Below are 16,733 nucleotides of genomic sequence, written 5' to 3' on the forward strand. Positions count from 1 at the left end.
GCCGGGACATTAATTCTTTATACTCTTTCATCACCTTTCGATGATTAATTTTTTTTTCTGTCTCAAGTAAGAATCGTGACCAATCAATACTGTCTTGAGTAAAGCTCGATCGTAGGCAATAACCGTTCTAATCTTTAAGAATAAAAATAAAATACGATAAAGACGAAATTAGAAAATTAGAAAAATGTTTGCAATGAAGAAATTTCAGAATTAAAAACGGCATATATATATAAAATTACTTTTTGAGGAAAAGGAATATTTTTTAAATTATATAATTAAATTTCAATTCTTTGAAGAGAAAACCTTGACAAGAATCTTCTATTTTTGATAAAATAGAGTTCATTTTGCTGATTCCACGTTAGCAGCATAATGCAAAATTTTATGCCATTAGATTTTTTGCATCAACAGTCTACAAAGTTAAATGAACAATAATAACAGTCTCTGGTGAATTACATCGATCGAGCCGCTTGATAAAAAATGACACGTAAAAACCACGACTAATCTCAAGATGAAGATGAAAAATACATTCGCAACAATTTAGCACGAGAACGATTCGAGAAGAGTCGCGATTCGTGACTTTCCCTGGTTGAAAAATCGACTAGGGAAAGTGGAATGTTATGCGTCACTTAAATTGTAATCGGTGTCGACACGCGGGCATCAGCACCGATATAATAGACTCCCCAAGGTGTTTCATCGTGACTAATGTAAACATTTGTAAATATGTCATGCACCTATATATTCGAATGTTTCATGTCAGGGCAAATCGCAAAGCCCTTAAGTCCATATGAATCTAATTCGAGAGCGGCTAATCTTAGTCTTTTTAATTACATTATCGCCAGTTTAAGATTAATCCAGATTCGATGTCTGTCCATATAACGCAAGAGCCATGAAAATAAAGTCATTTAGAATAACTTTAAAAGAATGACAGAAGATAATCTGAAACATTCTCTCTCTCTTCATTATAATTGAGCTGAGTGTCCATATTTAATCGTCTTTAAAATAGTAAATACTCCTAAATTCGCACTATCTTTTCTCTCTCCATTTTATGTCTTTTTCTATAACGAGATAACTGTGCAGGAACCAAAAGTACAGTCTACATCAGTCGCGATCGCTTCAGTTCAATGCAACGAAGCCATCGCGCTACGTCACTTTCGTCAAAACAGACCGAACATCTTCTTCGTCGAGCCAGTGCTCCTCTTCTTCCTGGCCGGTGCCGACATGTCCGAGTTCTCGCCGTTTCTCGTGGCGACGATTTGCGAAGCCGGGGTCAGTTTGCTTCGCACATGCTCGTCCAGGAGCGCCTGCATGTCCATCTGCCACTGTTCCAGTTGCTGACTTAGTTCGACTTTCTGCTTGATCGCCTCCTTCAGCTGGCTGTCCGCCTGCAGGATGTCTATTCGTGTTCTGGCTAGTTCCACCTCCACCCTATTTTGCCTGGCTACCGCTTGATCCCGCACCTTGTAAGCCTTCGCCACGATCTCATCCTTTGTCAATTCGGAGTGCTCGATATCGCCTCTGGCCCGGTCGCGTTCCTCCTTGACTCCACGCAGCTCCGCCTCGCAGACGCTAAGTTTGCTCGTCAGCTCCAGAATCGTGTCGCCGCGTCGTTTCAGCTCTTCCTCCTGTATCCTGCACTGATCCCGTGAATGCTCTAATTCCTCTCGTACCCTATGCAGCTCCACCGCCATTCCTAGTTCACCGGGTGCCCCTCTGCCCGACAGCGCGAGATTATAAACCTCCTCGACCAGCTCTAGCAGCGCGCCCGGGCAATTCGTCTAGAAGAGGAAAATGGTTCGAATTTTTTAAATATATACTTGCTTAAATAAATCTGTAACTAATGTTATATTTTTGTAATAAAAGATACAGTTGCTACGCAGGAAGAATCACTCACCGGCGAAGAATGAGCTTCTCGTTCATTCGTGTTTACTTCTGGCTCGGAGTTGTTGAGATTGATCACCAGCATAGATTCGTCGCAGTCGCTCTGCAGACCCGAGTCGTCTTCACCTCGTCGCAGATGAGCACACAGCTCCCTCAGCCTTTTCGTCGCCCTCGCCATTTCCGTCTTCAAACTTCTATCCTCCTGTTCCTCCAACGAGCTGCCGCTCTCCTCGCATTCCATTTCTGCCTGTAGAGACCGCGGTGGCTTCTGTATCGAGCCGGAGCGGGCTCTCCTTTCTGCCTCGATGGCTGCCAATGCCGATGACAATTCGTCCCTAAAGGTAACAGCATGTATTATAAAATAACATGGTACTACATTACAAGAGAATCTTGGAAAAGTTGTTCAAAATATCTTTAAATTCTATGATTATTAAGAAAGTATTTTAACGATCATTAATAATACTTCAAATGTGATCAAGTAAATACAAAATAGATATCAAAAAAAAAAAAAAATAATAATAACGGATATAATATAAATCAAGATATAACGAACGCAATACTGTCTGTTTGATATTCCGCTTTTACGATTAAAATACGGCTGTCACGTGGTCAATTCTTTGGAATTCTCGTGAAAATCGACAAAATCTAATCGAGCGTTATCCGCGCGATCGTTAACTGAACCATAATAGTTGCATTACAGATTGCGAATTCTGGGACTCACCTCTCTTGCTCAGCCACTCTCGCACGGTGTTCCGCCTCGTGGCTGAGCCGCTCCAAGGCCGCGGCTCTCTCCTCGGCTTCCTCGAGAGCTGCAATCGCCCTGGCCCTCTCCTCTCGCAGTTCCAAGGATCGCCTTTCTAGCTCAGTCCTTTGTGCCGATACCAGTTGTACCTGAAACGACGCAGGTAAGATTCGTGTGATGTAATATACCAATAGTAATTTTTTATATCGCAATTTAATTATTGTTTCGAGCCTTTGTTCAATCTTAGCTTAGGAATTTTCCTTCTCGGATTTGCATAAAAAATTTAAAAGTATGATATAATATAAGATGTAATATAAAGTATAATTTAGCATATATATAATAAATATCATGGCTCGAAATGCATCTTATTTAAAGATTATATTAGTTTATTTTTATATATCTATGTGGGACAGATATGCAAACTTTATATGCTCATGAATGATTCTTAAGATGTCGATATCCGGTTGCTATCGTAAAATGAGAAGAGAGGACGAGGTTAATCGAATCGATCGATCGAAGGTCGCGTTTATTTTTATTCGATAGCATTTTCCCACAGATTGTATTCGTAAATTCACGTGCGAACATGAGCACAACAATTACTGGCTTCCTTTTCATAAAAAGAATGCTGTGAATTAATCAGCAAGCCCCGCCTGAGATTCGCGTTCGGTTTCTGATGGATAATGATTAATAATGATGACTTCCGTTCCTCGCGGATCGATTAGGCAGAAAGGAAACTCTAAGTAGGAACTTGTAACATTAACGAATCGAGAAAAAGATGACTGTAAAAATCGAGCCTTTATATGCAAAATAGGATTAATTATATGTAATTATGCGCTTGGGTCAAGGTCAAAAATTCATATTCACCTCGTCCCTGAGAATCTCCAAGCTGCTGACGTGATCCTGCAGGCTCGTGCTCCTGAGAGCGCATTTTTCCCTCAGGACTTTCATCTCGGCAAGCAATTGCTCTTCCTGTCTGGCGGCTTCCCTTAGCTGATTGGCCAGTCTTGTGTTTTGCGCCGTCAACTCCGCGACGAGAGCGGCTTGATCGCGTTCCGCCCTCCTTGCCCTCTCATTTTGCTCCTCCAACTGACTCCTGAGGGTTTTCACGTCGCCCTGAAGCTCTAAGGCCCTTGCTTCGCTGTCATCTCTAGCTTCCTCGAGTTTCCTTCGCAGTAGATGCCTTTCTTGCTCCAAACTCTATGTAAAAATAATTTTTTAAACCATTAGAGAAATGTAAATTTAATTTTTCTTTTTTATTAGCAATTTTTAATTAAATGTCGACTCAAAAATGTTGACGCAAATTTTAGCGACCGTAAAATGTGAATGACTTCTGTTTTAAAAGAAGCATTTAAACATACACAGACGCACAATTCGAAAGGATATTACGGCACAAAGACTTGCTGATTATACCTTTCACGAAATCGGTGTCTTACATCGCGCACAGGCGTCATTCGGTAAACTCAGAGAAAAAAGAAACTCAGCGTATAAGTTAGTATACATAAATTACGTTTCACGACGTTCATATTAATGTATATGAAATCAAGATAGTGCAGATATAGTTGAGAGAACGACCCAGTGAAAGGAGCTCGCAATTTTATTAACATACAATTAGACACAATTTGACCGCTTAGCCAACTATCTCACTTTCCTTTTCTTTAAAAATCAAGTGTTTTCCAAGAGATGGCAGAAGAAAAAATTCGGTCATTTCTCCTCTAATTGTTGAATTAAAGCAAAAAAGGAGAAGAAAAGTGCTAAGGAAGAGTAAAATTTTTATATTCGAACGTAAGATCGTCTGGCAAGATCTCTGGCCGACAAAGGTGCAAACACGATGCTTTTGTGCGTAACAAAAGGACACGAGAACTGGTTTCGTCGCGGATACACACGGTATAAGGGACGACCACACCGCGTAAGCTGCTTTGTTCCCACATATGGAGTTTCTCAACTTGATGCCTGATAACAAACTCTGCCGCCGGTAATAAGACGCAACAATCGCAAAACGCGGGCAGATTCTAAATAAAGCGCATTAACGTTAATTAACTTCATTTACTAAGTGAGGCAATTTTGTTAATTACTTGCGATACTAAAAGCTATGTTCGCGCAATCTTATTTGCTTACGCTCGTAATGATATACATATAGCATGATAATGAAGATTGATCAGTTTTCGTTTTTCATGATATATATGTATATATAATGATCGTATACATTAATATAATTAACAGAGATGCAATAAAATCTAATAATAAAAAATTATTAATATTACTAATATTATTAATATTACAATAATCTTATAAAATTACATTGATAGCATTAAAATTTATCGTTTGTTCTGAATAATAAGATATATTAAGAGAAGGATCTTGAATGTCTTATTGTCTTGTTATTAACAAAGCTGAAAGATCGCCAGATCACTATCAGTCGTCAAATGTCATTACCGTTATATTCATACAAAATATGTAACATACACATGTATGGATGTTACATGCTTTCGCAGACGAGAGGTCGAGTGGTTTGATGTCGGTTTATCGAGCTAGAAGGCACGGCCTTGGTTTCCCATAGTTACTCATCGACCGATCGTCAACATACCCGCAGGTCTACAGTTCACCGATCCCTAAAGTCCGCGAGAGACGCCAACAAACAAAAGGTATGTTACTAAAAAGAGAACAGAACAAGAGGATCCTCGAGAAATTTTCGCGGCAAAATTTTTATCAATAAAATAATTCTTCGCGAGTAGTTTTAAATTTCCAGTTATCAATGTTAGCGACATTAAAAAATTACACCCCATTTGATTTATTCTCTATACAATTATCTTAATTGACATTGTATGAGGATTTTGCCTCTGAGAAGGATACGTGCAAATTTACAGGATCGACAAGCAGAAAGCATTTTTTTTTTTTTAGTAAAAGGAGAAGGTTCTCCCCATACAGCACAGATCATTGCAATTATATTGCAGCAACATTGCAATATTGCAAATTGCAATGCAATATTACAAAGACATTGCAGAAATATAGAGCCACAAAGTACCAGCACACTTGTAGCCTAAAAGCGGACATTTTATCATTGCTGCAATTCCACAGCAATGATGCAGCAACATTTTGCAGTGAATTTGCAAAGTTGCAATATTGCGGTGAAAGATTGCTACAATATGTATGCAATCTTTGTGTGCTGTATGGGTCTCTCCTTGATATAATATTAAAAATAAATTGAAGTTTATACATACACATTTAATTATATATTTTTTTATATAAAACAAGATTGTATCAGGGATAAATTTTGTTAAAACTTTTTTCGCGATAAAATTAAGCTATTACAGGGTCCAACTGGGTCAGATGGGTTTAATTGGCCTAGCACAGGACTACCGTAAACGCGCGCGCAAACAAGGAAGCTGCATCCCGCGACTCGCAATCAGCTGTATGAGTCATGAATCTCCCGTTCTCCAAGCAACGACGCCGCTCTAGTTGCGGTGTGGTTGCGCGCCGATACGTCGCCGTGTAGCATAAATACGCCGCCAGCCAGAAATACCGGTGCTCGTGCAAAAACATGCGAGGTTGAAGTCTCTTGAATGCAATGGATCACACTCGAGACGAACAATTTTTACGGTCTCTGAACGTTACTTCCTTCGTTGTCGCTCATGATTTATGCAACGAGGCTCTGACGTTTGAAAGAGAAGTTGCGAATAGAAGCACGAATTATTAAAAAGAAGGTATTTTTGGAAGACTCTTTAGCGTCTTATTTAAATCATGTTAAAGAAAAATCCTGTAATATCTTGTGTACAGTTATCTTAGAACACAGTATATCGATATAGAGCGTCAAAATTAGCCCGAAAGTCCTGATAAATTTTAATGAAAGGTATGAAAAATTAAATAAAGGCGACGGGCTTACGAACCGTGTCCTTGTCTAAACATACAAGCGCTATTCGCTATCGAACTATACTATCTAATAATATTTATTGCCGGTGCAATGAGTCAGAGAGATCCGTGACCGTCGTCGACGAACGGCGTCACTCGGATCGACGGGCCGACTGCATCTGCAATTTGCAGAATACAGCATGCCGCACGCGAACGAGGATATATAATTGCATACGGTTGCGTATTTTACCAGCGGTAATTCCGTTGTTATTGGACGATCCTTTCTAAAGTCGTGACTCACGACTCCTGTCTAATTTCCGATCCTCCGCTCGTCCTACTCTTGCGACACGTCGAACGCGGTGTCAGCGTCAATGATAGAGATGACGACACATTTTGCGAAATAAAAATTCAGTAACAGCCGCCGAACGAATCGTCCATATATCATCGAAAGGAGCCGCGAAACTCGCGACTGGCACGAATGCATTACTGTCTTCGATTTTGTCGGTCATCCTGTTACAATCATTTTTCGTACCTTTCGTGCATAAGTATAATCAAGATATCACCTTCCCAATAATCTTAAAATCATTCTAATGTATCTATTTGTATAACTTTTTATTTTACTTGTCAAATTTTTTTTTTTAATTACATACAATAGAGGATATATTTGATATCTTTTTCATATAATTTTTATAATTCTTAGCATATCAATGCAATTTTTTCAGTATATTTATGTAAAATTTCTTTTGAAAAATCTCACCATGTAAGAAATGTAAAAATTGATCTGGCTATTTCAAACTAGGAGAATGAAACTCTGAGAATTAGAAAATCAAAGAGTTGGGGACATTCACCGTTGAATTTCGCAGTCTCGAGTATTTTAACACTTTCGTTTGCTGTCGTAAAGTCGCGATGAAATGGATATTTCGCTTTTATTGCAAAACGCGCCGATCTCCGGACCGCATCTAATCTAATTATACGGTAGGAGGAATGGGACCTCCGTGTTACAAATGTGTACCAATGTCTGTTTCAATGAACATTCCTCATCGTTTTCTGCACCGTCAGACCGCTATCCCGTTTGAAAGAAAGTGAAACATATGTCTTAGAAACGAGAAACGGCCGGGACATAAATGGAACTAAAAAGTCTTAAATATGCCAGATGCGCCAATGGTATATTTTTTCTTAACTTGAAATATAACCGTGATCATTTTTAATTTATTATTTTTTTTATCACGCATATATTCATCTTTCTCACAATTCCTATTTGGAGATTGTTAAAATTGTTAATAACCAATATTTTTCTTAGCATATTACCAGATAAAACTTTTCGTAAAAATTTTGCACTATCCCAGACGAGATGATCATCGCGACCGTGGGAAGAAAGAAGGTCCACGATTAATCACGAATTAATTACCATTATATCGTGGCACTATGGCCAGTCAAAAGCAAGCATTATTGCGTTGCATCTTGTTCACTTTCCCTCGAAGAAAACGATAATGCCAAGCGCGCGCAATCGAACGGGGCAACGAGGAAGGCGAATGTAGGGAGATCTGTAATCGCGAGGCAATGGCCTGTGACGAGTCCGGTCGGCGAGTATAAGGTAGCGCAATCGGGTCCACCTGGATCGTACAATGAACAGAAATTTAACACAAACCGATAAAAAAGGAACGATGAAATAGATTCCTCGCCGTAAAAAAAACTTTTAAAAATTTAGATAATCCATCATCAAAATAAACGCAATCTCTTATAAATTCTCCAGATGTAAAGTAATATACATAAATTCTCTAACGATTTTCTTCTTAGCAGAAAATTTGTTTTGACGATAACTGTTTACTTTCTTAATTCGATCTTGATAATCAATTCTAAAATTGTTATTTTAGAATTTCTATTTAAGATCGTATTTTTTAAAACTTTAGAAATTTTAATTTCTTTCAATCCTATCTCTCTCTCTCTCTCTTTAGTCGATTGCGATTGTCGATCAACAACAGCGTAAAATCGCGGATGAATTCATATGCGAACGAGAGCGAAGAAAATCACAATTGCATGTAGTTAAACGTTGCATAATTTCTCATCCAACGCGTTTGTCGGCCGCGACGAAGCGCGATTCGAAGAAGCGAGTTAATTAGATCGGTGCTTTTCGCTAATCGATCCTATTATCGCACGTGTGGGAGAAAAGTCGAGGTCGGCGATTCTTTGTACGAAAAAATTACTATTATGAGAAGCGCCCCTGAATTTATTATTCACGGCTTCTCGATCCTGAAGAAGAGGAGCCTCTAATTATTTGCGAGGAATACGACGAACAGAGAGAAAGAGAAAGAGAAAAAAAGAGTACCGCGAGAATATCTATTTGCTAGATTATTATGTTTAATAATATATATACTATAATTAAGCGTTTTATTTTATTTTGATTAAAACGTGCGAAATGTGAATTCACTCGAATTTAACAAAGAGAGAGTATTATTAGTAAAATATTTTAATCTCCTTTGATATATGTTTATGTGCTTAACATATTTAGACATTTAAACTAACTTTGGTTTCAGCATTTTAAATAAAGGGGAAAAAAATAATTTTTTTATTGTTAATAATACTTTAAAATATTTATGTAATCTCGAGAACTTCGATATTACTTTTACTTTAATATTTTACAGCAAAGAAAATTTACAGACATTTTATTCATTATTTAATCTTATCTACTATTTTTAGATCTTTTATTAATCAATTGTTATTAATTATTAATTATTTTCTTATTAGATAACAAATCATTCTTCTTAAAAGATAAAAGACATTCGTAATGTATGTCAATACATTTTTTCAAAATAATAATGTTACTCGTTAATTTTTATAGCATTTTGCAAAATTAAATATACAGATTAATTTATATAAATATAAGAAAAAAACGGTACAGATTAATTTATATAAATATAAAAGTAATTCTGGTGCGCTCGGCTAAAAATAATTGGACCAGAAAGTTTTACGTCTTATTATTTAATGTTTATCGAACCGTAATAAATCCCATTCGTACCGGACTTGCTTGCGCAATTTTACTAATGAGTGACGAAAATTAGATAGCGGCTGTTACCACACTCTCGTTAGTAATAAAGGTACACCCTATTCGGCTGAGGAAGTTAAAAAGCGAGTCGCAATGACCAGGCGGTGAAATGCAAGTCGTAATCGTCATCGCAGCTCGTTTGCACGGGCATTTAATTAAGACACAATTTGACGATACGCGATAATTACGATAGCTACGAATGTCAGGTGTAGCGTCATTAATATCTTAATGAGCCCATGACATAAGAAAAAAGGATAGTAAGCAATATGTAATGGCAATTATTCAGCTATATCCCGTGAGTCGGCAATTTTCGATAATTACATAATTGGCGATATATTCATTATAAATGTTTGGGTTGAAGATTCAGTTAACAGATTTCGTTTAATGCTTCTCTGTCCATTTCTAGACCATAGCGTAACTGCGGTATAGATGCAAAAAGAGAATGCAGTTAATTTACAGTTAGCGTTAATCGACTGTAAAGCTTACATGATCTACCGTTCCTTATAAATATCCTTATTTCAATTATAATATAATTAATGTTATATCAAAATAAATACATATTATCTAGAAACCGTTAATTATTAATATTATAATGAACATTTTTGTTGAATTCTGTGAATCACATATAAAATTAAAAATGAATTAAAGTAAAAAAGATAATTATCTGTTGTGTAAATCTTTACCGTTTGTCTCATAATAAAAATAATCGTAAAATATATTAAAAGTTAACATAGTCAATTAACACTGATATAATAAATAATTCTAACGAGTCATATGGCGAGCTTACACATAGCTCAGAGCAATTAAAATATTGCTACATAACTATGAAATTATATGCGAAAATTATAATTATATAGATAAAATGCGACAGATTATTACTAAATAGCCGATATAAAAGGAGATATTACGACTAAAGAAATTACGCAAACCGAAGATATACATTGTTCATTAATTCAATCATTTCTCCTACAACGATAAATAACGGTAAACATGATCATTTATTAGAAGTTTACAAAACACGTGTGACTCACCAATAATTAAATCGCCACGTTGACCAATGATATTCACGTCGTTGGCACTTTCGTAAGTCTTTCAAGGCTGCGCCGTTCTTTCCGCGAACCTCTTGTCTCGAGAACTTTGTATGCTCAATGATAAATATCTTATCTTATCGAGTCGATCCAAATAAGTCGTACTAGCATATGTTCGATAACCGGAAATTTTCAAATATCGCAAAGACAATAGATAAAAACTCAAACGCAGAAAAGAGAGAGAGATTTGGTATCAAATAAAATAATTTTAGTATGTTGAATAAAAAAATTGAATTCTTCTTTTTGAAAATAAAGAATACAATATTATTATGCTAAAAATTACGGAGCATTTTCGCAACAAACGCACTTTTTCCGGGCGTTGAGACCGCGTTCTTGTTATTTCGATCATTTCATCAAATTGGACAGCGGAACAGATGACAATTTTGAAACAACAAAAAATATAAAATTTCTGGGCGAGAAAAACCCAGTTTAAATAAATGGGTTAATAGTTGTTATATGCACCGTCGAGATTGACGATTAGGAGTGCAATGATAGCTATAAAATTCTACGATATTTTATTTTATGAGCTAATTTTCATCTATCGACGAGTATTCGACATTGTTGATATCGAACCGAATTCTCCTTTCGGAATAATATTTATTAAATTGCGATCTATGTTAATGAAGTATGTATATTCAAACGCAATTATAGGATACTGACAATATACTCGAAGTATAATATGCGAATCGTGCATTGTTGGTGCGTGCATTTTTCTCGCGCGACTTACTTTTCGTGCGCGCAAGTTCTCATTGCATCTATACGCGAATAACATTATTCAAGAATAAGAAACTGCAGAAGAATCAGGTCAGTCAAGTCATATAAACATAAAAATAGCAAGAAGAAAAAATGCCCTGGTTTCTTCCGTTATATTGTTCCCTACGCGAGCAAAAATATATTGTCACTATTTTATGCGATAAGCCGTGTCGCACTATCGCACAGAGAACGAAAGGCATGCAAGATCATATATCAAACTGTAACGCAAAATCGGTGTGACTGATATACAAACCAAAAATATGCTAATTTTTCAAAAAATGGTTTTTTAAAATAAATTAATACATAGAATACTTCAACCGTACATTTTGTGTATTATAATTTAGCCTTTTAAATGATATATATATTCTTATTAAGATAATATCTTAATTTATTTTTATAAATGAAGATATTATATTTATAAACTGTAAATTAAGATATATTGGAACCGTATATATTAGATACACATACAATCTTTTTCTTTTTTATTTATAGAGAAAAGATATATTTTTTATATTTATAGAAGAGTTGTATTTAATGAAGTTCCCTATCAACTCTCTTTCTTTTTCTCTTTCTCTGTCTCTTTAATATATTCAGTATTAAATAACTTTGTGGTCATATTACGTCATTAAAATGTTGGTACATTTCTCAGTGGTTTCTCTAGTATCTGTAATTGAAAGATGACGGTAAGACACCTGATATAAATAGCTAGTGTGGGAGCACGTACATGCAGGAATTCCGTTACTCCAGCGGAGACACGTCGCGATTCCGCGTGCGGTATCACGCGAGGGCGCGAAGTGCAATTAGATTCGCGAGAACAATGAGAGGATCACTCACACGTTTCCGACTATAACGGCCACGGATCTTTAATTGGCTTCTCTTTACTTTTTCTCTCTCTCCATCTCTATCTCTCTTTATTTTTTGCGACGATAAACTACAGTTGAGATTTATCGCATTACGTTGATTCCGATTATTCTCACTCGTGTTGCATATCGCAACATTCTGCCCTTATCATGTCTTGTATCGATATATAAAAATGATAAATCGAATGATAGAAATGATAAAATGATAATCGCTCAAATTTGAGTCGTATTTAACGGTACTTATAGCGTTACGGTTTTGCAGCGATGAGGAAAAATGAGCCTGAAAGAAGGGATAAAACAATCATTCTAACTCGTCACTTAACGGTATCCAAGTGTTAACTTTTAATTACGGACTGAGCGATTGCATTATACATATATCTATTTCTTGAAGTAATAATTATTCGCATTGAAATCAAGGCTAATCTTTAATCTTTATAATAGTTAATCAGGATTTTCTTTAAAATCGAAGAAACTGTGCGGAAAATCATATAGATTATCGCAATACATTTAAACGAGAAACGATATCTTCAATCGCAATGCAACTTGCGACTTTATCTCGGGATTTCAACTTTCTACGAATTAAAGTGACAATCACGATGATTACTGGCGTTCAAAATAATATCTTTCGCTGGATGTTTAAACGCACAAGTAACCATCGTCGATAGAGACGATCATGACATTTTAAATACCACCGTCGCGTGCATTTCGAAAATATTATTGGTCTCGAATCGAAAAGGAAAAATTATTTTCCATAGACAAATTACATAGACGAGAAGCGAAGAAATCTCCTTTCAAATTGATCATTTCTTTTATTAATATTATATATAATATCAAGCGACGCAAATTATTCTACCTTTCTAAACCTACTTTAGAAAAAGAAAGAAATGTAAAGCAATATAAGTATAACAAATTTTCTCTATTGTGTCGTCACGAATAACGTGGAAAAAGCGGTCTCGTCGTACAAAACAATCGCAACGCAACTGGCGACTTTGTAAACGCATCGCAACTATTGTGCTGTCGCGAGACCAAACGAGAGCGCAAGAGAGGGAAAGGCAAAGAGGGTGAAACGTTCCCCTCGAGGGTTCCGACCGCTAACGGTCTACTTTTTTTCGAGGCCTTCCGGCCCGCTTCGTGCCGATCCCGCTCGTCGTCTTCCAACGCGCCGGCCTCTTCTTGTTCGCTTCTGCAATTAGCCCTGCGTGGTTGAGGACTATTATTGCGTACCGATACGAATCGCGATGTTCGCGTCACGGCCTGGAACTCGATCTGAAGAACTGAACTAGGTCAGGATAGTTCGGGAACAAAATATACGAGATTGATAATGGGTAACAATGATTTAAAAGCAAAGAAAATATATATATTTTATAAAATTTCGATTCTCTTAATAGAAAACAATACCAGGATTTTGAATCAAAATTATTTCTGATACAATTTTTATTCAATCTCGAAGAAAAATATATTTTATAAAATTTCAATCATAAATTTAAAATTTTATTTTAAAGATGTTTTTTTCCGTATATACTTTAAATAAAGTTATAATAATGTTTCATCCCTCACTTGTCTCGAGTTTTCGATTAGTTATGAAAAAACAAAATTAATCAATTCTATTCCTGTTCGAATTCTTGAATAATAAATTGCCATATAACAATCAAATTAGAAAAATAGAGCAATCAAAGTAAAGAAACTTTCATACGTTTGAAATCATGATACGTTGTTACTATCACTGCGCTTGATTCTCGTGCGTTGCAAGAAAACAAAACAAAGAGAGAAAGAAGAATATTATTTCCTGATACAAAGAGAAATCTTCGAACTTCATGACCGAATGGATTTCCTTTTCGTAAGCGCTCGTGCGAGGCACGAAAGGCACCAACGGAAATGTTCGCACTTGGATAACAACTCGAGAGCATTAATCTGCTCATATGTGTGTGTATAGGCGTGGATTGTAAAAAAGGCGACTTTTCCTAGCGAGAAAAAGTCATAAAGGAAAAGTCACGTTTCTCCCTCGCCGCGTTAAATATTTCAAAAGAAAGGCAAGGTCCATAATCGTCTAATCGTGATCCTAACGAGCGCTTCGCTCTTCGCTCTGATGCGCCAACGTTTGACTTATTATAGCATACTTGAGAAAACTACAGGTCGCGAATGCGACTAGGACGGGCCGAACGTGACTTCATTTACATCACATTCCGTTTCTCTCTCCGCTTGAAACCATTGGCCGGAACCATTGTGTGTTCTTTCGTTGCATAACAAATTCTACTCCACCGTCCATTGGGAACAATGAATTACAGGTGGAGAATTATCTCGTCTACATTATACTCCTTTTGCATAATTTTATTTTGCTATTCTCGCCATATATATCACCCAGTTTTAACTCAGAATTATTTAAAAACGAAACGCTGCGCATTATGAATTATTATTGCCATACGAGTCTTGAAAGTAAAAATAAAGAAAAATTAAAAGAGTGAGATATGGGAAATCTAATTTTCCAATTCATTAAGAAATAAAAAAATTGAGATAAAGTATTTGAAACAAAAATTGCGTTACGATAAACTAACGTTTTAAAATATTACGAATACATTACAATATTCTAATCTTGGCTCTCTTTCACATACAACATATGCGATACGCCTATATCGACCTCGTGACAGTTTCACGCATCTCACGATTAATTAGCACACACTCATGAACATCTCGAGGTTAATGGGTGATCTCAATTTTTATCGTGAACCGAGAGATTCCCAGGTTGATGATGCAAAGGTGCGAAGCGTGGAATCTCGGCTTTCTCGGCGAAGAAGCGCATCTTCTGCGTGCTCGTGCATAGTCGCATGTACAAGAGCCGCTTTTTATCGATCGGCACGGATCGTTACCGAGAGCTACCTGTGCTAAACCAAACAGTCCGCTTTCAGACGGCCAATTATACAACGGCGAGCATTATCCAGCGGTTTGGTTCGGCTTTGTTACGACTCGCGATCGCGACCCATTTCTCCTTGTCTCGAGCAGAAGCATGCTCGTCGGAATGAAAGTGGAACTTTGACGAAAGCGCGCATTTTTGTCCGCTTTACAAATTGCTCGATCCACGAGCAGGAGAGTCTCGAAGATTTTCTCGACGATAGATGATGACCGCAAACGATCCACCAGCTGTCAGCGAGTATTAATTAACGCGATCGTAAATTAGTAAGTCGGAAAGCGGCATAATATGCGACTCTCAAAATTTCTATTGGATAGAGTACAATTTCAAACGAATTTAATGTTGATTTCAGCTCAGTGAAAATCCGACGATTAATCACTAAATTTTTATTTAATATAATTAAATATAATTGATATAAATAATTAATAGTAATCACAACTTATAATATTGTTAATGTGTCACCGCGTGTATTAAAGTCGCTGATTAAATCAACCGCACATCTATAATGAGGATAAGAACATATTAAAAATCTGGAACAACTTGTGTTTATTAGTAATTACAGGAAGAAAATTCGCGCACTACTGACGTTTCTAGTCATTCCGTGAGGAACACATTAATTATACGCGCTCGTGATTTACCGTTCGACATAACTGATAACGAGTGACGAGCCAGAATGACCAAGAGTCGGTCGCATGAGGAAACGATCGTCTTCGTTGACGATTCGCGATGCTTTCGATCAGTCCGGTTGTATAAGGGACCGCGATTATTCCATATGCGAGCGTGACGAGTTCTTTAATTAAAGACAAAACCGGAAACATCAGACGGTCCCGTCTCTAGTGCTCCGTCTGGAAAAAACGTACTATCGTCTTCACGCTTAATATTTTACGCATGCAACGCGAGCACGCGCGCATTCAGCAAACGGTGATCCCGACGCGTGTAAACGCACTGGTATACGCAGGCATCATAGATAACGACATGACGTTAACCAGGTGCATGTGCATAATAAATTCGCGCGGTGACGCAATTAGGCATTACTCACCATTATTGAATAGCATTTTAAACAGTCATGTTGCCAGGACACAGAAAAGAGAGAAATAAGTATTGTCAAGAGAAACAAAAAAATTATTATTTAAATCTAATATTCGCGATAGCCTGAATAAAAAAAAAAAAAAAATGTGGATTTAATATCGTAAGTGCATTAATGAGACATCTGAGTAATAATGTTAGAGATTCAAAAGATGAGAAGTGACAAAATTTCTAAGATTTCCTTTGCTTTGTACGCTTATGTATTATGCGAATATTTGAAGAGATCTGTCTGTAGGAAAAATAATTATATCCGGAAATAAAATGGAAGTCACATACTGTCATTTGGAAGAAAGTTGCTATCTCCTTGAATGCACTGCATCGCGGAGACAATGTTGAAGATTTTTCCGACTCATTCTCTTTTTCTCTTCTCCGATAATCACATTGTATATTAATATTATATTCTTATTCTTGTATATTAATGTATTAATTATTATTAATGAATTTGTTTTTTCTCATTCACTCTCTTTGTATACATATATTAATATCAATATATTAATTATTATTGATGTATTAATATTATCTATAATAATTT

General features: G+C 36.5%; 2 protein-coding genes across 6 annotated transcripts in view; one reads left to right on the forward strand and one right to left on the reverse strand.

The window, feature by feature from the left end:
* Positions 1-23: 23 nt before the first annotated feature.
* The window catches only part of LOC115242490 (bicaudal D-related protein homolog), a 42,070-nt gene continuing 25,360 nt past the window's right edge, over positions 24-16,733 (reverse strand). For all 5 annotated transcript variants that reach the window (XM_029818803.1, XM_029818804.1, XM_029818806.1 and 2 more), the window contains exons 4-7: positions 3,485-3,817; positions 2,600-2,769; positions 1,892-2,213; positions 24-1,775 (exon numbers count right to left, since the gene is read on the reverse strand). In XM_029818803.1, the coding sequence (XP_029674663.1) occupies positions 1,155-1,775; positions 1,892-2,213; positions 2,600-2,769; positions 3,485-3,817 (1,446 nt within the window). In that variant the 3' untranslated portion in view covers positions 24-1,154. The remainder of the gene's footprint in view (positions 1,776-1,891; positions 2,214-2,599; positions 2,770-3,484; positions 3,818-16,733) is intronic.
* LOC115242491 (coiled-coil domain-containing protein 63-like) overlaps positions 4,969-16,733 on the forward strand; it is a 40,816-nt gene continuing 29,051 nt past the window's right edge. The window contains exon 1 of the mRNA XM_029818807.1: positions 4,969-5,262. The gene's annotated coding sequence lies outside the window, so the exon portion shown is untranslated. The remainder of the gene's footprint in view (positions 5,263-16,733) is intronic.

The sequence above is a fragment of the Formica exsecta genome, unplaced genomic scaffold (assembly GCF_003651465.1).
Source record: "Formica exsecta isolate Colony F162 unplaced genomic scaffold, ASM365146v1 scaffold60, whole genome shotgun sequence".
Lineage (NCBI taxonomy): Eukaryota > Metazoa > Arthropoda > Insecta > Hymenoptera > Formicidae > Formica > Formica exsecta.